General features: G+C 40.9%; 1 protein-coding gene across 17 annotated transcripts in view; it reads right to left on the bottom strand.

Annotated features, from left to right (window-relative positions):
• Positions 1–24,209, bottom strand: part of EZH2 (enhancer of zeste 2 polycomb repressive complex 2 subunit) — a 62,563-nt gene that overhangs the window by 38,105 nt on the left and 249 nt on the right. For 6 of the 17 annotated variants that reach the window (XM_089917252.1, XM_089917247.1, XM_089917257.1 and 3 more), the window contains exon 1: positions 32–141. Coding sequence is in view for 11 of the 17 variants with exons in the window: in XM_089917248.1 (XP_089773374.1) it covers positions 32–148 (117 nt within the window). In the remaining 6 variants the exon portion in view is untranslated. Of the gene's footprint in view, positions 1–31; positions 24,157–24,209 lie in introns of those variants that run through there. The other 11 variants (XM_089917259.1, XM_089917260.1, XM_089917261.1 and 8 more) reach the window with 9 other exon arrangements.

The raw sequence follows: 24,209 nt of genomic DNA, 5'->3' as shown, positions 1-24,209 counted from the left end.
TACCCGCATTTTCACAGAAGACGGAGGATACCTTGACTTCGTCAGCTCGCCTGAACCTCTTGAGCTGCCGCAGGCGCATGTACTCTGACTTTACACGCTTCCGCCAACACACTGGTCCCTTCTCAGACTTCTTCCCAGTCTGGCCCATGATTATTCTAAAAGCAATGGTTTCATATTAAAATCACTAATCTAACCAGCCTGAATATGACCACTTGTGTTTTAATCCCCAGCAAACGAACAATCAACAAAAGAAATGACACATAATTACACTGTTGATATTTGCAAGAAGGGTCCTCATTTGTTCTGCATGGTGAAGTCCTTAAAAACATTCCATTCCAAGTATACATTTTTATTTAATACAACTTTTAAAAGACATCTTTATTTACAAAGATACTCCACTCCTAAACTGCAGTCATCCTACAGAAATGTGACCCATTACAGGAGTCAAGTATATACAGTAACGAGCTGTGAGATCCACACTTGTGGAGTGAAAAAAAAAATGTAGACAGATATTCTAAGTTTTTCATCATTAAATTAGTTGCTACAGGCATAAATGAATGACTGAAAAAGATAAACCTGAAAAAGAAGTAAAATCTACATACAGCACCAAAGGTAGAAAATATACAGTACAACATGTGATAACTGTACAAATTAAAGTATTCCTCCTACATGCACCTTCAACCATGCTTCTCACCTTCAACACTGTGATGAAAGTCTGTGTCTCTGCCTCGTGCCACCTTTCCTCCCATGGGGGCTCCTCTGCTAGCCAGAGGAGAAGGAAGGCAGGGACCCCTTCCGCCCCATCTGTGGTTGCAGAGGCTCTGGAAGCCGGTTATGTGCAACGTGGGCTCAGCCTGCAGTCCACCGGATGTCCAGTTCACACCACAGAGTCTAAACGAGTGTCCTCTTCCAGAGCATTTGTTCATCAAAGTGTTAAAACTGTACTTGTATCTTCAAAAGATTAGAAGGACATTCCTCTATCGGATGGTGCAAAGGTGCCACATTAGGGATTTGTGCTGTAATTTATCTAAGCGCAATGGAAAGTCATAGAGTGTTTTAAGTAAAGGGGCAGGGGGAAGAGTTACACTCTGGAAAGCCCAGCTGACTGCAGTGCAGCGGCAGGAGGGGCTGGAAGAGAGTAAAAGGCAAAGGTGAGGCCAGGTGAGACTGGAAGGCGGGACTGTCCCTAGACAAGAGACGACGCAGCTTCTTCAACGACACCAGTGATGAGAGAAAGGAAATGATTTCAAGAGTCACTTGAGAGCAAACACGGCAAGGATTTCAATATGGGGAAGATGGCTTTCTGGCCTGAATAACCTGAGTAGGGTTTCATGTCCCTGCTTACATACAGCCCTCGGGCATAGAGAAAATTGCCTAAGGAGAGGAATTAGAGAAAGAAAAGGAACCCAGAGGTCAGTGGTAACTTTCTGTACGAATATTCTACCACCAAACCACGAAAAGAGAACACAAATGGTGGATTATTCAAGCTGAGAGAGGGGCAAAGAAAGCACGTAATTAATGACTAGTAAGAATCAGGCAATGAATATACAAAGATGAATGAAACGCAGAACTTGCCCTTGCGGCGCTTATAACCGACCTAAGAAGGCCTAAAGGAACGGACTTTACAATATGAGATAAATATGAAAAAGTACTGGGGCTGAGGGTGGGGGACACAAGCAAGGAGCTGCAGAAGGATGGCAGCAAAGTGACCACTCAACCTTAAAAGTTGAGTCGGGTTTCAAAAGGCAAAGAGAGAACGGAAGGGGCTCAGGTAAGAGCAGGAGCCAGCTGGGTTCGGGGCTGTAAGGGCGCAGAGGGGCCGCCAGCCGACACTGCAAACAAAGGTGGACCCCAAATTAGGTAAAGAGCCCAAATTACAAGAATTGAGGGAATGAGAAGAACGAAGAGATTTCAGAACGTAAGATAAAGACAGTTGAACTTAAGATAAAGACAGTTGAATGAGATCACAGAGATAGGACTGAGTCCCATAAAAGCTTCAAAGTGCGACCTTGCCTGGGGTGCTGAGTGGAACAAAGATGACAGTCCTCAGAGCTGAGAAGGCTAAACCCCACAGCCCATCCCAACTTGGCGGAAACACAGAAAGTGGGGAAGAAGTTAGGAAGACGGTGAGGCTGGGCAAAAAGACGCCAAAGTTAGGGAGAGGCTGGAGCTTTATTCTAAAAATGACTATGTGGCAATTTTTTGCTTTCACATCTGCTGGTTAGTTAACAGATGAGCTCAGGTAATTCTATGCAAATTATTTTCAGACACTTAGCACTTCAAAGGCCTAGCTAGAAAGGAGAGGAATCAGATAAAAAGGGATGATCTGTTGCATTCGCTCAGAAACTCATCACAACTAGACCCATCTGCTGCTTCCACAAATTCATGGTCCTGGGAGGCGGCACCACCATGCCTGATAAAAACCTGCACTGGGAACACGGCTTTCGTTTTCATTGATATGCAACACGGGTATCACTACAGTGCATCTTTTAAGGTGCATTTTTTATGTCGTGGTGAAGATGTATCATTTCAATAGTTAGCACTTCATGTTTTCCACTGGAACCCTCCGTGTCTAACACGCTGTAATACCTTCTATGTGTTTCTACCATTAGTAACAACACCTCTGGAAAAGTATGTCAGGACAAAACCAAAGCTGTTACACTAAACTAACAAGTTGCTCCATCAATGACAAAACACTTCAAAGTTGATTTGGAACCAACCTCTCCGTAAGAGGGCATGAAAGGATAAGTTTCCACGTTTATAAACTTCACAAAGTTCCTCCAAATAAAGAAGTAAGCAAGTGAAGGTTTTAAGCTATAGAACGATCTGGTAAATATACACAATAGAGAGGGAAAGAAAAAAGGACAGTGATTCATTTAGGGGAAATTATCAAAATATAAGAATCATGACCTCCGAATTAGGATAAGAAATGAAAGTGTACAGACTGTTGTTTAAAAGTATAGGGATAAACAGGCAGATCCATGAAAAAAAAATAACAAAATTTAAGGCACCATCAGAAGGATGTTTTACATAAGGCAAACTGCCTCCGACTGTCACAGCATTTACAACGTATTAAAATCACATTTTCACGTTCTTCACCCCACTTCACCCCCACTGGAAGTCCCTCAGTCTCAAGAACAATTCTTCTCCATTTGTAAAATCGCAGGCTGTGTGCCTGGCAAACAGATTTAAAAACAAACAAAAGGCAGGTCTATTAACATGCGCTGATCATGAGCCGCTGTGCCACAAGGTATGAAAGGAAGGGTGGCTGCCGTGCTGAGTGCGGGAAGGGAGGGGGAGTCACCCCACCCCACCACGGAGAAACCCGGGAGGAGATGAGTCTCAGGAGCTGTCAGGGCCCTGTGGTCCCGCCGCCTTACAAAACCTGGAGCCTCTGGGTCTTCCTTAGGGAAGCTGATATTGCCTGAGAGACCTCATCCAAACCACTGGGGTAGCATCACCTACCCCACAGCTGGGTGCGAACACCAGACACCGGCAGGCTCACCCACCTCTCAGGCCCTGCGTGCAGAGACTTCAGGCCTTCAAACGTGAGCTCCCCCGCTCCTTCCCGCCCCTGAAGGCAGACAAACCAGCTCTTCTGACTATTTCCCACTATCACAGCCCAGTAAGTATTATGATACAGCTTGGAATACTCGTACATTATTAGCAAAAAGAAACATTAAAATGACTTGCTACTAAATGGATGGGGATTTGTGGAAAATCCAATTTTTAAATTTCTCACTCAGAAGATTTGCTTAGTTTCATAGGTGAAATGGCACGAGTATGATTTTTACCCAGGAAAAAAACAGCTTCTCTTATTCAAAACAGGTTATAGCTCAAGTCTACCTGTATACAGTGACACCAAAACAACAGTTATGCTTTAATTCAAAGACAAACCAGGTTATGGCGGGGAACCATCCAAACCTTAATACAATGTAAATAAAATAAAGGAAAATTATACAGTCCAGAGTCTTATTTATGAATCAACCAAACTCAAATTGTTTTTGCCGCCCTGCATCAGTTCACCTTCTCTGGGAACTTTGCACCCACCCTTCTCTAAGGACTGCCACCTCCATGGGAGGGAGCCCGAGGCCCTGGCCCACAGCCCCTGTAGTGACCAGTGCTGGGATGAATACACGACCAGATGTGAAAGTCTCAGGAGGTTCCCTGCAAGGTCAAGAATGCTCACCCTTTCCACTTAGGTTTGAACCTGGAAACATGCTGCCTGAAGAATCGCTGGAAGCCAACTGCAACCACAAGAGGAGAGCCTGCAAAGAACAGTCAACAAGAGAAAAAGAAAAAGCACCCAAAGCCAAGAAATGGACTCTAGTCCCATCACTGAGCCCTGACCAGGCGTGCTTTGCCAAACCAACTCCACAACTGTTCAGTTATGTGAGCCAAGGAATTCCCTCTCTTTTGCTTAAACCAGTTTGGATTAGATTTTCCGCCACATGAGACACAGAAGGGGTCTGAGGTATCGTTTTAATATTGAGATTATATACACAACAACGCCTGAGTGAACAGAAGACAGGTTCTCGAGCCCTATTTCCTCATGGTCAACAGCATCGGCTCCACTCCCACGTGGTGAGGAGCTCCGCCCCTGCCCTGGGTTTGGACGGCCCTGGTGACCCTAAGACACACCTCTCTAGCTCCAGTGACTGGGCCACACAGCACAGGAATCAGCATTCTTCTCCATCAAGTCCAACTCTAGTCTACTCGTAAGGGGTCTTTTCCGAAATAAGGTAACATTCCTGCCCCTCCTTACTCAGTTGCCAATGATTGAGGAATTAAAAAAAAAAAAAAATGCCCTAGGCACTTTCAGTGCACTTTATGCCCTTCTTTAAAGGTTTTTCATTCCTAAAGGATTCGCCAAATCAAGGCACTCGCCATCTACTAGCCTTGCTGAGTTCTGCTTCTACTTGTCTGAAGACAACTAAAAAATAAATTACATGTACAACTTATCCTTCTCAATTAAGTCAATAGCATCAACTTTGACTCTAAACTGAAGACCAGACTAAGGAAGGTAAAATCCAAATTTAACAACATTTAAGTAATAATGATTGCAATATTCTCGATGTCCTTCCCTAACTGAAACTGCCAATTTTGAAAAATCACCAATCTTCAATAGTGCTTTTATATTTAAAATGCTTTGAGGGCAGCTGTTAGTCACATTTACCCATTTCATTTACTTTTTTAAGTTAAGATCCATTGCTTTAATGAACTCAAAAGGAAATTAATGGTAAATAAGATTCTGTGGGTAAGGCTAAGGGTTAGGGTTAGGAGAACTTAGAGAGACCTGTAGATGTAACTCTTGGTAAGAGATAAAAATTAATAACCTAAGAGAAGTAGGTCTTACGCCTGAGGGGCTTTATGGAGAACACCCGCATGAGAAGGAGACTAGGAGTGAGGGGCCCAAGGAGGCAAGCGCACAGGGCTGCTGCCTGCGTCCTACATTCGGGATTCGCGAGGACAAGCGGACTCCACTGCATGTCACCACCCTGAACCTTACAGCGACCCACTCCAGGCTGGCCATGCTCTGGCTCAGCAGGAAGGGCGCTCTGGCGATTAACAACACCTGTCACGGACACGGGGCAGAGAACGTGGGCAGCAGCGCTCTCCACTCCAAACTAAGTCCCAACAATAAACCAACAAGATGGCATCTGGTCCTATTAAATCCTAAGTCCTGTCCACAACTTAAACAAAGGCAAGAGCACAGCCTGCAAAGCCAGCCTCCCTGGGTTGGACTCCAGTTCTCCCAGGACCAGCTGTGTGTGAACCTGGTCAAGTTCCCAAACCTTTTGGTTCCTCCCTCTCCGCATGCTGTGAGGAGCGTCCTCGTCACAGAGTTGTCCTGAGAAGTCCACTCATGTAAGGATGTAAGGCCGCAGGACAGCACCTGTCAGAGCAGGCACTACACCACGTAAGTCCTGGCTACCATCACCCAACAGCAGGTGAGGGCGATCAGGATACGATATGCATATAAAAAAGTTAAGTTAGACAACAAATCAATGTGAAAAGTCATTTTCTTAAATGATAGACTGTATGCAAGTAAATAAAACCAAAACAGGATGTCAGGGGATCTCAGGAAGGAATACAGACCACACAATGAGTTGAGGTATATTAAAACCACATGAGATAAGCCCATGGAAACGGGTGGGGAGAAAAGTAGCCAACCTAGGAAACTTTGGAAATCTGTGTTCCGACTGGACAGAGGAAGGCTAAAGACGAAAAGAACTGGACAGAAACACTGTCCTCTAGTTAAGCTTTCTCACGGGTACCAGGGCCCAATAAGCAAGAGGTGGTGATGGACTAGAGTCAGAGACAGCCGCGTGAACTCTTCTATTTTCATACACACGCAAACAGGCGCAGAGAGACTCGCGTGCATCCCTGGGTGAGCAGACACGTGTGGGCTTCCAGGCACCGCCCACAGAGCCCAGGAGCAGGACCCCCAGCAGGGCCCCCAGCGCCCACATCTTTCCCTCCTGAATCCCATTACCCGCACAAGGAAGCCGGGCTCTGGATTAACGGCCAGCTCATGGGCTGGGACGGGGAAAATAGGAGAAAAGCCTGTAGCAGGAAGGGAATGCTGAGAGGATGAAAGGACGGGAACCAAACCGAAGGCACTCCCAGGGGCCAAAGCTGGAGGAATTTGAGCAGCAAACTAAATCACAACGGTATTATAACCGAACTAATGAAATAAGTATCCATGAGTCTATGAGAGAAAGAAGTGATTAAATAAACAAGTAAATGGGGGCGGAGGGGCAAGTCTTTCTTACACGAATTCCAAAATCCATGTGCACACTTCCCGAGCCCACGCATGGAGCTCTAGTCCCTTCCCAGGTGAGTCGCTTTCAAAGCAGAATCCAGGGAGGGGAAGGGGACGTCCCAGCAGAGAAACCAGTGACACCCCTGCCACGGTTAGATCACCAGCCACCTGCACCCCGATGTGCGCTGAGATCAGCACCGCACCCCAGTCGTATTCTTTCCCCAAACCTCACAACCTCTCACTTCAGTCATCGCTAGAAAACATCACATCAACCCAAACTGAAGGACATTTCGACCAAACATCTGACCAACAAATAAGGTCATGAAAACAAGGAAAGACGGAGAAACTGTCACAGATTGGAAGAGACTAAGGAGACACCTAAATGCGACCTGCTGTCCTGGACTGGATCCTGGAGCAGAAAAAGGACTAAACAGAAAAACTGGTAAAATCCAGAGTCTCCAGTTTAGTGAACAGTAACATAATAATACTGGTTTCTTAACTCTGACAAATGTACCATGGTTACAGAAATCTAAAATTATTCCAAAATAAAGTTTCTTTTTTAAAGAAGGGAATTAAGTTACACAACAACCTAATGTAAAGACATTCATTTTTAAAATAGGCATCGACTTTTTAAAATGATAAACAGAACAGAAATATTGATATATTAAAAATTAAAATGCTATGTAAAATGTTAAATAGGAAAAAACAAAAAATATACAAAGACGGAATTTGAGGGGGAAATTCCCACATCTAATTCTACTATTTAAAAACTCAGACATGACTTGAACAATTTAAAAAGGGGGGAAAAGATCTCCATATGAGCTTATAAGATGGTGTTCACTTAAAAAGATAATACACTTACAGGCTATATTAATAGAAATACAGACTCTGAACCAACGAAAGTAATTGTGCCACTGATTATACATATACTGATCAAAGAAATCAAACAATTCTATACAATTCAGGTCCAGTTTAGTTGTGTTTAGGATGGACAGAGAAACATGTCTTTGCCCCAGCTGGAAGACAGCATTAAACACATAACACAAGAGAAGAGCATCTGAGTTTGGGGTTTTAAAAGAGAAGTGTTAATATGCATTCACTCATTCATTCAATATTTATTGAACATTTAACACATGGCTAGGTACTCTTACAGAAATGGAAGGCTCAGCAATAAATAAAACAGACAAAAATCTGTGACCTCATAGAACTTAAAGTCTACTTAGATGGAAACGATCAAAAACAAAGAAAAATGTTTAGTATGTAACATGGCGTTGAGGGCTATGGGAAAAAAAAAACAACAACAGGAAAGTAAGGTGAGGCAGGTCTGGTAAGGTTGGCAAACAAAGGAACCGGTGCTGAAGCGCTCAGCACCCAGTGCGTGCTGCAAAGCCAGTGGGATGCAGAGGTCACCAACTTACATTTTGTTCCCACCAACCAGCAAACCCAGTAGTAAAATATGCAATAATATTTTCTAGTAAAGACTCCAAAAATAATTGATTCAATATCTATCCAATGCAGGCTTCAGTAACTCCACAGTGCTCCAAGGATCAACACAGCTTTACAGAATTTTCAACTGGCATTCAAGGATTGCTAGGTGTCACAGCGCAGGTTAACCACTAGGTCTAATTATCCTGAACAAATAAGGACTAAAAGTTAACAGCATTTTATAAAACACATATATGCAAACAGCCATTCTCTGTGTTAGCATTATTAAGCCAAATTAAAGAAATAGATTGGCTATTCATGTTAACAAAATAGCATCATTAAATACATGTTGCTGATTTGATTGTCCATGTCTAATCTGTAACTTTGCTTTGGTTTTACCATAAGAAGTTTACATCTGTACATTTTTAGAGAGCATATAAATAAAGTCAAGTCAACCCTGGGGTTGCATTCAACATTCAAGTTTGAAAACTATATTAGAAACAACTGGAGTGCTGAAGTAATTCAGGAATAAAGTGATAAGAGTTCTGACTGGGTTGACAGTAGTGTGAATGGAGAAAAAAGATGGCAAGAGACATTCTCAAATTTAAAAACCAGATGCACTCATGTGGAGAAAGAAGAACTGACCAAAAGAGGATAAGAAGCCCGAAGTGAGCCACTGCGACCACTAAGAATTTGAACTTAGATCCAGATTGAGACATTAACTACTCACATGGCAGTTACTAGCACAGACAAAGAGAGAGGGTAGAATGTTCAAAGAAAACACCAGACACCATTCTTAAGCATTTTGGTCTCAGGACCCCTGTAGTTTATATGCGGCGTATCTACTGAAATTTTGCATATTAGAAATTTTAAACTGAGGAAGTTTTAAAACATTAATTCATTTAAAAATAACAGCAAGCCTGTTACATGTTAATAACACATTTTATCTTTAAAAAACTATTTTTCTTTTAAAATAATCAGTGAGGGACACTGTTTTACATTTTTGCCAATTTCTTTAATATTTGTCTTAATAGAAGACAGCTGGATTCTCATATCTGCTTCTGCATTCAATCTGTTCCAACATGTTGTTCTGGTTGAAGAATATAAAGAAAATCCTTTCCCAAACAGATACTGAACTAGAAAAGGGAAGAGTATCTGGATAGCCTTCTGAGGTAATGGTGAATCTCATGCTCTGACATTACTCCAAAACCGTTTTAAGAAGAGAGTGGCGAGTGCAGCTTGTAATTCAACCTCATAGGTGCTTTTCCTCAAGACAACCACTACCCTTCAGTAAGCAGTGGCACTTTCTTAAAAGATGAGTTGCAATGTGGAACCTGAAATTGTATCAATAAACTTTTCGTACTCTGCTACATTAAAATTCATTGGCCTGTCTCCTTTGAATGCATCTTTAACCCATGCGTGACTTTATAATATCATTTCCTCAGTATGAAAAACACTGACTGGTCCACCGAGTTATGCAGATTTTCCACAAGTTCATACATTTCAAAAAATCATACTTGTTAAATCCACTGATGTCATCAAAGATGTCTTTAAGTATTTATTGGGAAAGTTGTCAACCTCACAGTGACAGATGCAAGTTTTCCAAAAATTCTAAATTTTGCTTGAAAACTCAAACATTATCACCACCAACAAATAACGCTCAGTTGTTTTCCTTGAAGTGACAGGCTCACTTCGTTGAAAAATGGCTGCCAAATACCCAAGTCGGAATAATCACAGTTTGTCTGTCAACCCCTCTTTCAAGTGAAAATGGTTCCCCATGAAAAAAGCAGCCGCTGCAGCCTGGAGCTCCATCCGTAAGTGCAGCTCCCAAAGAAGGTCACACTCGGGCAGCAATCGAAGCCCTTTATGCACATCCCCATCCTGTGGCACGGAACATTAAGATGTGTGCACAGGATCAAGAGTATATAAAATTAACTTTTTTCACTTCATCGAGGACATTCTCAAAACTGGCTTTTTTTTTTTTTTTTTTACTCTCAGTGCTAAGGTGCCAACAGTCCTTACCTACCACTGCTTTTCCACCACTGGTACAGATGTCAACACGGTAAAAAAGGCAAATAACATCTTAAAATTATTACAAAAATAATTTTAACCTCACGGACCCCCTGAGGCCCACAGAGCTCACTTGGAGAACAAGTGCCATCAGTATATCCAGACACCGTATGAATCAGAAACCACAATACCCCGCCTCTTCATTTGCCTAGCAGAGAGCCTGGAACTGGCATATATTCAAATTATATTTTCTAAAAGACAAGTCTGTAAGAATGAAAGCCTAAAAATCACCATTCTTGCAACTAAAAAAAAAAAAGCAAACAAAAATCTATGTGAAGAATATTTAATGAGGGATACTTTGCTAAAACTGTCAACTATAGAATCCAAAAGAAAGTCTGCCATACATCTGTGCCAAATTAAGGGACTAACATTAACAAAATTTCTTTTAAACAAATCGCTTGTTTTCATCCATCTGTCCTACCCTTCATGCTCATAAGAAGATAATCATCCCCAATCATGGTCACTCTTCTGACCCCCTTGCTTACCTAAAACAACCTCATCCTCCCAACCAGCTCCCCATATATTCAAACTTCACCCTACACACATAAAAGAAACATAAATAACTTGTTCCTTTTCACTTCCTAGCATGCCTCTATTTTTATTCAAAAAGGAGAAAAAAGTGACAAAAATACACAAGCTCACTACTGTTGGACCCAAACAGTCCACCCAAATGACCTGCAAAAATGTAAGGAAAAGGAACTTCTGAAACTTCATTTTGAAGGATTTGGGAAAGCCAGGAATAGAGGTATTATCAACCAGTCAATATGAATCTATGTAACATTCTGAAAGTGCTAAATCCTGTGACAGACACAAGTTTGCAAGATACAACAGGCACCTTAGCGCCTAAACTTCAGTGGACACGACTACAGGTGAGAAAGCATTATAAACAGCAATTGTATTCAAGAAGTTTTTAGGAAACAGATGTGCCCCTGACTAGTGATAAGGGAAAATAAGGGAGAAAAAATCCGTATCACATTTGTAGCCCTGGTTTAAGTAGTGCTAAAAAGGCACAGTCGTGATAAAAGGCACAGGAAAATTACAGCTATGTGGCAATCTTAGGTGAATGATAGAAAACATTAACTGGATTGTTTCAGCAAAAATGAGTAGACTCTGCAGTAATGTATTTTCTACAAAAATAAGATCCTTTTCCTTCCAGCAGAAGAATAAACTAAACTCCTAAGTTCAATAGTTCAATACGGAGTCTACAGACCAGCATTCCTGTGTTTATTCGAAAGTTCTATCCATTCACAGACCCGTCCTAGAAAAGAAATGGCATATAAATTTACACCAAGTGGAAAACTGAACTATCATAAAGGTTATAAATAGTTTGCTTGGACAACAGATAAAACAGATTAACTACATTGGCAGCTAGAGGGTAAAGTTTTCTTTCCAAACTGTATGAAACCTATTTTATAGGCTAAATCCTCTCATTTCGTTGGGTATATACTCAGTTTACTGAGACACTGTTGGAGGGGAAATAGAACAAAGACTGATGTACCTGAAACTAAAACTATGATACACAACTCATTGTAATTCAAGGATGGGACATGGGATACATATTATTTCTTCAACACTCCTTTTGATATAGGCAAAAGAATGAAAAGGTAGGTCAAGTCTGATGACAGCCTTTCTTCCTTATAGGAAGTCTATTTTAAATCTTATACCTCAAATAAGCCAACCTAGTACAAATTTAACAACATATTGGCATACCGGCAAAATTTTAAGAGAAACTCACTTTAGGTAAATACAAGGGATCTACCCATCATTCCAAACAACAAGTCACCTAAGTGAGCATAAATAGGTGACAGGAATCTGCTGTCCCCACAGCCTGCTCTGCACATCCTTGACACTGTTTCGCCACGCAGAGTGATTCCAGAGCTCAGCGTTTCCCATATAGCATCGGCCCCTAAGCACAAACAAAGAACTCTGTGCTCAACAGGAGAACAGCGATCTGTTCCCATACTAGAGGAAAGATGGGCTGCTTTTGGACCTAAGGAGAAGGTATTTATGATATGGAATCTTCCTAGAAACTCTCCACGGGCAATTCTGCCAACATACTATTGTTGCCTGAGACACTGACCTTGTATCTTAACCCCCAAACAAAACACAATTCCCTCTATATTCTGAAGACAGAATCATAAAAAGGACTTGGTAGTTCAAACTACTAATCCCAAAGTACTTACAGAACCCCTCAGAATTTCCAGGCATCCTACAACCAAGTAACCCTTACCTGGTAGTTTCAGCACTGGAGTTTGGTGAGTTTGGGGTACACCACAAGCGGGTAAAAATGTTTGCAAGTGCCATTTATTTAGCCCGTGGATGACAGAACTCCTCAGAAACCCTTCAGAAACTCCTTAGGCTCATCTCCACTCTGAAAGTCATTCTCTTGCTAAAAACAGTAGTAGTTTTGGGCCAACATGGAAGTATAGGAGGTAGGGGCAGTGATGAGCTATAAGTCTTTTCATGATTTTCCTATACTCAAGGTTCATGACAAATATCAATATAAATACATTGCTGAGGTACTAGAAAATGTCCAACTCTTCAAGTACTATTTACAATCAATGATATTTTCAGTATTTGTTACCAAAGTATATTGTCTCTTTTATTACTATAACATCACTTACCACAAATACTTATGCCCTGAGAAAAAATATTTTGAGTCTCCAAATAACTATGGAAATGCTATAAAGAATCCACCAACTACAGGGAAACCAGTTGTACAATCCCTGCAGTCACCTCTCTGCAATTACCACACTAACACTAAGGTTTTTAGGCAGGAAAAAAAGACTTCAATCCCAGCACTTCCTATGGTAAAAGAAAAGGAGGGGGCTAAAATGAGTGCCTAACATTTAGGAATTTTAGACTCTGGGCACAGAAAAGACATGACTTTTTGTTTGGTAATCTAGATTTAAAAGTTGTAATAGAATGTCTCTTTCTCAAGGGTAAGGAAGAGAGTATCTCACCCTTTATTTGAACAACCCTAATGGGTGAAGACTGAGGCACCCAATAAATAGTTTGAGGAAATTTCTATTCTAGGAAACTCTATGGTACAGCGAGCCATTTAGTTATATGCTGTTAGGGGATAACAAGTGACACCAGGCTAATAGTAAAGAAAAACTATTTTATTTCTTTAACTACAAGAGTAAATTCTATAGGAAAAAGTGGGAAATAGTAAGTATGAACTTGCCAGTGCAGATCTGTACAAAGAGTAATGCTATGATAGTTTTCATTTACATTACACACAATATTCTCTGAATAGTACATTTCTGACACTTTCCGGTCACCAAACATGTGGAGTTTTTCCCCTCACCAAGCAATTCTCTGCGACACTAGCTGGGTATCCTACACTTCAACTCAAATCTGACACTATCTACCTGGAGATAGGTTTTCATTAATTAATTTGCTAGAGCTGCTCACAGAACTCAGGAAAACAGATTACCAGCTTATTAGAAAAGAATATAACTTAGGAACAGCCAGACCGACGAGGTGCACAGGGCCAGGCACGTGGGAAGGGGCACGGGGCTCCCACGCTCTCTGGGCCTACCACTCTTCCTGAATCTCCATGTGTCCACCAACCCAGAAGCTACCCGAACTCTGTCCCTTTGAGTTTTTATGGAGGCTTCATTAAACAGGCAAGGTTGGTTGATTAAATAATTGGCCACCGGTGACTGAACTCCATCTCTAGCTCCTCTCCCCTCCCCAGAGGTTGGAGGGGAGGCTGGTGTCTGAAAGTTCCAACCCTCTAATCTCAAGGTTGGTTTCCTAGCAAACCAGCCCCCATCCTTAGGTGTTTTCCAGAAGTCACCTCTTAGCATAAACTCAGGTGTGGCTGAAAGGGGTTGGTTACAAATAGCAAAAAACACCCTTATCACTCTTAACCCTTAGAAAATTCCAAGGGTTTTACTTAGGAGCTCCGTGCCAGAAACAGGACAAAGAGCAAATATCAACTTATTATAAATCACAATATCCCAATTTGATTGTTTAGAAAGTGAGTTTAGTCAGATATATCATAGTCCTAAAAGACTTTTAGGTGCTATTATGCTTATCATGCAGAGGCAAAAAAGAGGAAAAAATAGGCTTATAATCAGCATTAGATGTTTTATGAATTGATGAACTGGTAAAGGAATTTGGGAGAAATGCATAGAACGCAATTAAATGCCAGCCAGGGAGCACGGCAATTACCTGCGATAGTAATGTGAACGCAAGTCCACTATTTCTCAAAGTCTCCAGAGAAATAGATCTAAGTGGCTAACAGAAGCCAAGCACCTAACAAGCATCTCAGTATTCGAGCTAAGCAGGACCCTAGAAGCAGCAAAAGCCTATTCTCAAAGGGATCTTGGTCCTCCTGGTTGCATGAATTTAAGCAAGTTACTTACCTTCACCAAGTCCCTATTTCTTTATCTGTGAAACAGAGACACAGATATCCTCTTTGAAGGCACAAGGTAGATCCTCAATAACCACAAGTTGCTCCATTTGCTCACCTCGGTCATTTAGCAGTGGAGATCCACGAAAGCTACTTGCCAAGGAAATACAACTAGTTTAACGGCAGAGCCTAGCCTAGAGTCTGTGTTCTTTGCACAGTATCCAGCTGCCAGTGGGAAGGCACCCTCTAAAATATCTTCTCCACAGCTAACTTGAGCTCTGTATTTCAGGCAGACAAATATGCTCTGAAGAGGCAAAATTACTTACGGGGCACGGAGAACAATTCATCCTCTCCTTCCTTTAAGCCTGTTCAAGCAACATTTCTGCCATTTAAAAGTCCTTACTGATTACTCTAGAAGGGCATTTCCCAACCTTTTCTGACCAATAAATCCTCTGCATGGTAATTTATCTCATGGTACCCATTAGAGATTTAAAAAATAATTTTGCAAATTTTGCTTACACTATTAAATAATCTGAATATAGAAACATTTTAGATCAGAATTTTATGAATAAGGATACTCACACCGTAGCTTTTGTCTACCTAATAATATTGTACTGTCTACCTATAACATCATACTGTTAAAAGATTATGAAGTTCAAAAAATAAAAAGATTATGAAGTTCATCTTATAGAATCTTTTATAATATTCAAAGAACAGATAATTATTTTCTCATTTAGCAAATACTATACGGTTTTTTGAAGTAATTAAAATGCATGACTTTCAACAAATTTCAAAAGTAAAATGTTTGGTTTACAGGCTGCATGTATATTAGGCAAAGGGCAAGTTCACAATAAATAGTAGTTAGTTCCATTATTTGTAAGCACACAGTAGGTATTCGTGTACCTATGAATAGCATACAGTGAAATTTCACTATAGGCCATGGCATCAAAGACAAATAAAAGTTGCTTTAATAATGACTGGAATTCTTTCCCTGTTTAAAGAAAATCAACTAGCTTTCTTAAATTTTTGTGTTTTGCTTATAAAGCACTTCTCAGATGGTCTTTAGTAACAAAAACCAAAGCACTAAAACGGATAAAACAGTCATGACGTTTTGTCTTTTTGACACTTTTTAAACCTACTAGAAACATCTTGACATGCTACGTACGACAGCATGCATTTAGCTCGCATAAACGCAACAGAGGGATAGAGATCATCCTGAGATAAATTTGCAGAATCATTATTTTATGTTCTCACTTTTTCCATGATCAGAGTTTCTCAAGCTTTCTAACTTTAGTCAAGAGTATATACTAGGGATATAAATTAAAATTGTATAATAGTACCTGACAGCAGGTAGCAAAGCTCACTGGGTGATACACAGAACAGCCGAAAAACTCACCTGAGACAGACTCTTGAAGGCTCTGCTTTAAAGGGTCGGGGTGCTATTTAAATCACTATTTACTGAGTTGCTGCTGAAGAAGAGAGCCTCAAGTTTTCAGGACTCTGGCCCTAAATCAATTTCACAAAATTTTATTTCTATCTACTATGTACAGAACCCTTTTTTTTAAAGGAAGGTACTTTTTCTTTTTAAAAAATTTATTTATTTATTTATTTTTGCTGCATTGGGTGTATGTTGCTGCACACGGGCTTTCTCTAGTTGCGCTGAGCGAGAGCTACTCTTCGTTGCATTGCGCGGGCTTCTCATGCGGTGGCTTCTCTTGTTGCGGAGCACGGGCTCTAGGTGCGCAGGCTTCAGTAGTTGTGGAACGCAGGCTCAGTAGTTGTGGCTCACGGGCTTAGTTACTCCGCGGCATGTGGGATCTTCCCAGACCACAGATCGAACCTGTGTCCCCTGCGTCGGCAGGCAGACTCTTAACCACTGGGCCACCAGGGAAGTCCCAGAACCCTTTTCTAACCTCTACCATGCAGACGAGTAAATTAGAGCTTAAAGTCAAGGGGAGAGGGAAAGAGAAAAACACAAGAGAACTGCTGGGTATTTCCCTCGAAGCAGGAGAGAAGCTGTCTAGTTTGGTTGGGAGAGGGGGATGGGGTGTTCTGAGCCAAACAGGCTAAACAGCATCTTGAGATGCTAAAATGGTATGGAAGACACTGCGGAAAGAGGACAGAGCACAGACTCTCCATGTGAGGCTTCCTGGAGACAAGTAAGAAGACCAGTTGAGCTCAACAGAGGAAAAGTAGAAGAAAACTATCAGAGGTGAGACTAGTTGAAAGAGGTAGGGCTGTTCCGTAGCCAGCCTGCAACACTAGCTTCAGGAGTTTCGCATGGAATCGACGACAGCCATGGAAGACTTGAGCTGAGCAAGGACAGGACCACCTGCAGAGGCATACGACACAGAGCAGAAGCCCAAATGCTTGCTTTTTTTTTTTTTTCTCCTTTATTTAACAGGGAAAAGGAGGTATCGTGTATTACTTGAATAATGAAGAAAAACTAAAAATTATTATGGGAGTAAATTAGCTGTTGAGCAAAAGAACTGATACTCTTCAGAAATAAAACAGTCCACAAATCAAGTATATACTCTGAAAAGCCATCTGATTATATAGCAAAAAATTTACTTAACTATCAAAATAGGTAAACGAAGCCTGGCAATCTTATCATCACTTCTACATTACCAGAGTCTAAGATCAAAGTCACTTTTTACTATCCCCATTTATCCTGTGAAGAAAAAAAATGTAAGAAAAATGTTAACTCACTAATAAATGAAAAGGTCCAAATTACCCAAAATGATAATTTAAAGAATTACTAAATATTATCACTTTCAAAACTAGTTAGCTTAATTTTAAAATTCCTCATGCCACACACCTAATACCATCATTATAAATAATATCCTTTTAATGTCCAAGTTTCTGCAAACACAAGACATTTTGTTATACCAAGAACTAAATGATTTGTGGATTAAGAATGAATTTGTTTTCACACAATTTAACTGAATTTAAACAATTACGCTTCTAGTACTATTACCTAACTTGATCTATATATTGTCAAAAACACACAAAATCAAAGTAGAAAATTAAGGAGAAAACATTTGCAACACATACATCTGACAGAGAATGTGTACCCAGAATACACAGAGACCTCTTACAACTCAATGAGGCAAACACCCCAATTTTTTAAATGGACAAAAGGCTTGACCGAAAAATGCATACAAATGGCCAATAAGCACGTGAAAAGATGTCCAACATCACTGATCACTTGGGAAATGCAAATTAAAACCACGATAAGATACTCAGCACTCAGAGGCCAGTGACTTAAATGACAGCAACACGGGACATGGGTGAAGACTCAGCAAAAATGTGGAGAAACCACAGCTCCCACATGGAAACAACTCAACCCTAACTCCACGCAAAACCGGACAATCGCTTGGTGAAATGGTCTGGCAGTTTCTCATAAAATTAAATCAATATTTACCACATGACCCCACAGTCCAACTACAAGGTATTTACCCAAGAGAAAGTAGAAGATATGTCCACAAAAGGCTTGCCCAAATGGTCACAGAGGCTTTACTAATAAGAGCCAAAACGGGACACAGACCCATCAACAGGTAAATGAAGAAAACATAGGATATTCACACAATGGAATATTACTGAGAAATAAAGAGAAACTACTGAAACAAGCAACAACATAGATAAATCCCAAAAACACGCTGGATCAAAGAAGCCAGTCACAAAAATGTATACTCTGCGTAATTCCATTCATGTGAAATTCTTAAACAGGAGAAATCTGATTGGCAGTTGGGAGCACAAAAGAACTCTGAAATGATAGCAAGGTTATATCTTGATTGAGGTGACAGTTACACAGATGGTTACATTTGTCAAAACTCTTCAACTGTACCCTTCAAATACGTGCATTTTCATGTATATAAACTACACTTCAATAAAGTTGATTTTGCACACTAAAAAATGGATACCTCTCTAGAAAGTGATTTGGCAACATCTATTAAAACTTGAAATGTGCATAATCTTGAACCAGCAATTCTCCCTATAGAAAGCCATCACACAAATGTTCAAAGCTACATAAGGATGTTCCCTCCTTGCGGGGAGGGCACAACGTCCACACAGACGGCTGGTTCACTGCATGACGGCACAGAAGCCGGCATACTGCGTATCCCATATAACAAAACAGCCTGAGAGCTTAGAGCAGAGGGCAGAAAACTTCTGCAAACAGCCACATGGTTAAGTGCTTTGAGGCTTGGCAGGCCACATCCAGTCGCCTTGCATATTCTTTTGGGGTATGTGTTGTTGTTTTACAACTCTTTTAAGAAATGCTAAAATCATGGGTAACTCGAGGGCCTTACGAAAACAAAGAACAAACACACACACACACACACCCCCCAGGCTGAGAAATCAGGGCTTTGAAGCCCAAATGCCCAAATTCAAATCCGTACTCTACCACTAACTAGTTACCTAAGCTCTCCATCTCTTGTTATTACAGTGTCTGTGTAAAATAAATGAAAGCACTTAAAACAGTGTTGACCACATAGCAAGCTTTAAAGAAACAGCAAGCTTTTTAAAATGAAACAGATCTCTGCACTGACCTAAAAAAATGTTTCATAACAAAATAACTTGATACTGTTTTTGTAAAATACATGTATTAATATATATTCATATGAATACATTGGAAAGTTTGGGAAGAATATACAGCAAACTGTTAAGGGTAGGGAATAGGGTTACAGGGATCAAGAAAATTTTCACTATATAAACGTCTACGTTGTTTTCAGCAGTATTTTAAATTGAACACATATAACCTGTTTTTAATCAATATATAATTCGAAGTCAACAGAAATGAAAAGCGTACGTGGCGCCGTTTTCTTCACATACAGGTTCTAAGCACGTACTTAAGCTTGGGAAGTGTTTAGTTCCATGAATGAGAAAGTACATCAACTCTTATAAACAATATTAGTGCAATAACTAAGAATCACTTATCAAACAATTTGTGCCAGCTGTAGTTCTAAGGGCTTCACATGTAGTAACTCATTTAATCCTCTCAACAACCTTATGGAATGAGTAGTTATCATTAGGACCACCAATTTACAGATAGGGAACTTAGACATCAAGGGCAACGTGACGTGACACAAACTGGCAGTTCGGGAACTGGAACCCAAGCAACGTGACTCCAAAGACCACACTCTCAAAATCTGTACTGCCCCCAGAGCGCACACTAGTACAGCTCCGGCTAAAAAGAAATCCACAAAGACATCTTTTAGTTTGTCTAGGGCATCAGATCCCATAAACCTACAATTATCTACTTTTAAATATAACTCTCTGATTGATTCAAATAAACTCACTCTTCTTGGAACCAATCTGTCTTCAATCATCCAGGAGACCAGCAGATAACACAAAGTAGATAAAACGGAGCCAAACAGAATCTAAGTTTGGATCCTGACTGCAAATTCCTAGTTGGATAATCCTGGGCAAATTCTTAACCCTCTACATCAAAGTTTCCTTATCTGTAAAGGTCTGCAGAGTGTGTTGTTGTCATTGTTAACGTTTTTTATGGTAAAACATATATAAAACTTACCATTTTAACTATTTTTAAGCACACAATTCAGTGGCATTAGACACATGCAAAACGTCGTGCAGCCATTACCACCTTCCACGTCCAGAACTTTTTCACCTTCCAAACAGCAACTCTGTCCCAATTAAACACTAACTTCCCATTCCCCTCTCCCCTCTGCCCCTGGTAACCTCTTATTCTACCTTCTGTCTCTGAATTTGCCTGTTCTAGGTACCTCCTATAAATGGAATCATACAATTGTTTCCTTCTGTGTCTGGCTTATTTTCCTTAGCATAACATTGTCAAGTTTCACCCATGTTATAATATGTGTCAGTACGTCATTCCTTCAATAGCTGAACATTCCATTGTATGTATACACCATATTTTGTTTATCCAAACATCTGTTGATGAATGCAAAGTGGTTTTTACAAGAATTAAAAACAAAGCCTCTGATGTGAATGTTACCACAATAAAAACAAACAAACCAAACAAACGAATGAATGAATAAAGAATCTGGCCAATAGTAGGCTCTTTAATATTAATGTCTTTTTTTTTCACTTCATTTCTGTCATATTTATGCACCACGTAGTGGTGCAGTGGCAAGATATAAAACAGTGCAACCATCTTAAAAATTTATCAGCTATGCCTTTTGAGATATTATTGGATTTACAAATCTACATTTATCATATGATTTTAAAAGAATGATGAAGAACATCCCAATAAATAATCTGTAATTACACTGGCACTACTTCCTTCAGTTTTAGCTTCAAAACCTACCTCAAATTATTTCAATAAAGAACTCATTAATGGTAACTAGACACCTTTCGATTAAAAGATGTACTCGCCCCTTATATTTTTGTACAATTATCAATTTCAACACAAATTAAGCAGATACTATATGCTAGGTAGCCAGATGATCCATCAAGCTTCTCTCTAGCTGCCTGAAATACCAAATATGAAAACCAATAGTTGCACCGAAAGGATATCCAATTTTCAATACCTCAGAGTGTTAATAACTAGGAGAGACCTTGAAACTTGTACATCTTGACAATTATTTTTCTTTATAACCACTGCCTCTCAAAGAGGGAGAAAAACACCTTCCAAAGTTCCTCACAACATAAATATGAATATATCCTGTTTCCTATGCAAGTTCCTTTGTCAAATTATTTCCCTACATTTGTTGGATTTCCTTCATTCGTTCAACTATTAACACCTACTCTCTAGCAACTACCAGGTATACAAAGAAAAGTAAGACAGAGCTTCTGACTCAAGGCACTTAAGAGTGTAGTGAAGGAGTCGGAGGCACCAGCAAGTGATTACAATACAATTGGATACATGCTACAATAAAGGTTTGAACAAAGCCTTTGCAGACACAGGGAAGGCCTCTAGCAAGTGAAGCTTTCTCTGAACTTAATGAGCTGTTCCTCTCCTGCTCTCCTCCAAACTGAAGATTTCACCTGCCCATCTAGAATTCTTCATCATTCACAGAAAATGTTTTCTTCATTTCTACGGACAAAAAGACTTCAAGGCAAATCCATAAATCATTTCTAATTGACCCCAAAAGACATTAGATCCGCTGAGAAGCAGATTTTTCCTTGCTGTTAGTCCTTTAAAAGCAGATCAATTTTCTTAATCACTTTTTAAGGCCAAGACAGAACCTAATTCACACTCTTTGAGCATGCCAGCTCAAAGGATGGAGGATATCCTGGAAAACCTCAGGGTGAGCTGGGGAAATGTGCCTAAAAATTTAAGCGGCCAACACAAAGATAATCACATACGTACGCATGCAAGGCAAAGCTGGTATAAAAGTATTAGAGCTTTTTTCTTTTTTTGCCTAATTACACTAAATCAACAAGTGTGTTTTTTTAATCACTGCTACTTAAACTAAACATTCTCAATTCAAATAGAAAAAATTTAAAACCAATTCCCAAAAAAAACTTAAAAAAAAATCTTGTGGCAAGTACAATGATAGTAATTATCAAATACAGTGTACGCAAGGGAAAAACTGGAATTTTATATCCTAAAAGATCCAAATTTCTGCCAAAATCTGCGTAACTAGTTCATCTCATAGCAATGGGCAAGACTTTTTAATATATAATTACCAGCAACTAATATAAATGTAAACAATACTTAGGAACAGCACCTGGAATGTCTGTTCAGTGGTGTCCAACACTGCAAAATATGTAATAAAGACTTTTACAATGCATTTCTTTGTCTCCATTTTTATGAAACCACAAGATAGTAGGTTGTACATTAGATCATCAGATAGAATAATGCAAATCAGAAGAGTGTCTATGTGTTTCTAAATTCCTTTTCTTTGAATATGTTCACTTTCCACAAAAATTAGAATTTAAGATGCCATTTTCCTAAGTGCTTCCAGGACTTTAAACATTACATTCTCTAACACACCTCCAAAAAGAGAGAATGGGATTCTTTATATCTAGGACTAGCATCCTATCTATTCCTATCTTTAGGGAATATGAAAAGGAAATTAAAATACATCTTAAATACTTTCATTTTCTTGCAAATAAAATGATCAATAAACTAGTTAGGATTACACACTTGTTCTACATTTTATTCCCAAACATAAAATAATTGCTAATGGTCATGTATGAAGAGTAATGGAAAACAAACTCCAGGACCCCCCTAGCTCCCTGGTGGTCTAACGGTTAGGATCCCACCCAATCTCAAAACCCCCTAGAAGTATAGATTACAGTCAACTGTGTCAGCATTAGTGTTTTTTAAAGATTTTTTAAAATATTGTTTTAAATGTTGTTTTATGTGACACTAAAACGCCATAAAACTAAGCTGATAATGACCTTTCAAACCCAGCAAGTAAACCCGGTAGTAAAATATTTTTAAATACCAAAGACACATTTTTATTCCCAAATGAATTTAAATTTTACAGATCCTGTGTGACAAACAAAGGAAGTTTAACTTAACTGTGGACAGCACACATTCGATTTCTTAGGCAACAAACATTTCTGCAGCCAGCCTTTTCTGACTCAACAAAGCTATTGTTCACGGAAAACAAGACCAATTAATGAGAAATTGCTAACCATACCACCTAAACACACGTTTGTCATAAACATTTTCTTGTGATCAACTCTTTCTACCATCTCATCCTCATTCATCCCCTAGGGATTTGGGGAATAATCGCTTGCTAAATGACAGCTGATTTCGTTAGCACCTGTCGCCAGTCTCAGCTGTATCACACAAGTTGGCCGAAACAGCCTGTAATTTTTTTTTTAAAGATTATGATTCTTTAGAAAGTGGGGACTCACCAGGCATGAGTTCACCAAGTTTTCCAAAATATCGTGCTTCTCATTCCTCCCATTTTTCAAAAAGTGACCCTGTGGCACCGACTTTTGGGTGGGCGGGGGGGAGGGGTGCCACAATGACGCGGGAACTCGACGGAAAGCCCTCCGAAACGAACAAAACCGGGAAGGGGGAGAACAGCGAGACCCTTCCCTCAAACTTAACAGAAAGCCCGCCGAGAAGGCGAAGGCTGCCGGGACCGCCTGGTCCGAGCGGGTGGAGACGAGGAGCTCCGGGGCTGCTTTCCGGGGAAATGTCAGACGCGCGGCCGCTCGGAGTCCAGTCTCCGCGCGCCGTCCCGGCCCCCGCGGCCCCGGCCGAGCCTGCGCCCTCACGGGGAGGGGGCGTGGAGCCGAGCCCGCCCGCTGCACCGCGGCCGCCGCTCCCCACGCCACTCTCCCGCCCGCTGTCAGGCCCCGGTGTCACTGCCCCTTCCTCGCGCCGAGCTCCCCCGAGACACAGTCCGTCCTTTGTCTGAGTGCGCACTCGGCGCCGAGGTCCCACCAACTTGTGTGCGTCCCGTCCCACCCGGGCGCTCCCGCCGCGGCGCTCCACACAAAGGAGACCGGGGCTTGGGCGGCCGGCCCGCCCCGGGCACCGGAGCGCCCCCAGCCCAGCCCCGGCGCCTCCGGAGGGGCGGGCGCGCGAGAGGACCCCTTCGCTTGCCCCCCGCGGCGCCCGCCCGGGCTCCCGCCTCGGGTCGCCGGGTCCGGCACTGCCCGCCCGTGGCGGTCCCGCAGGCCGGCCCGGACCCACGG

This window comes from Delphinapterus leucas, chromosome 9, assembly GCF_059928025.1.
Source record: "Delphinapterus leucas isolate spDelLeu-1000000601 "Yukka" chromosome 9, BTC_Dleu_Yukka2, whole genome shotgun sequence".
Lineage (NCBI taxonomy): Eukaryota > Metazoa > Chordata > Mammalia > Artiodactyla > Monodontidae > Delphinapterus > Delphinapterus leucas.
The sequence above is the reverse complement of the archived record's forward strand: the minus strand, read 5'-3'. Positions and strand labels throughout refer to the sequence as shown.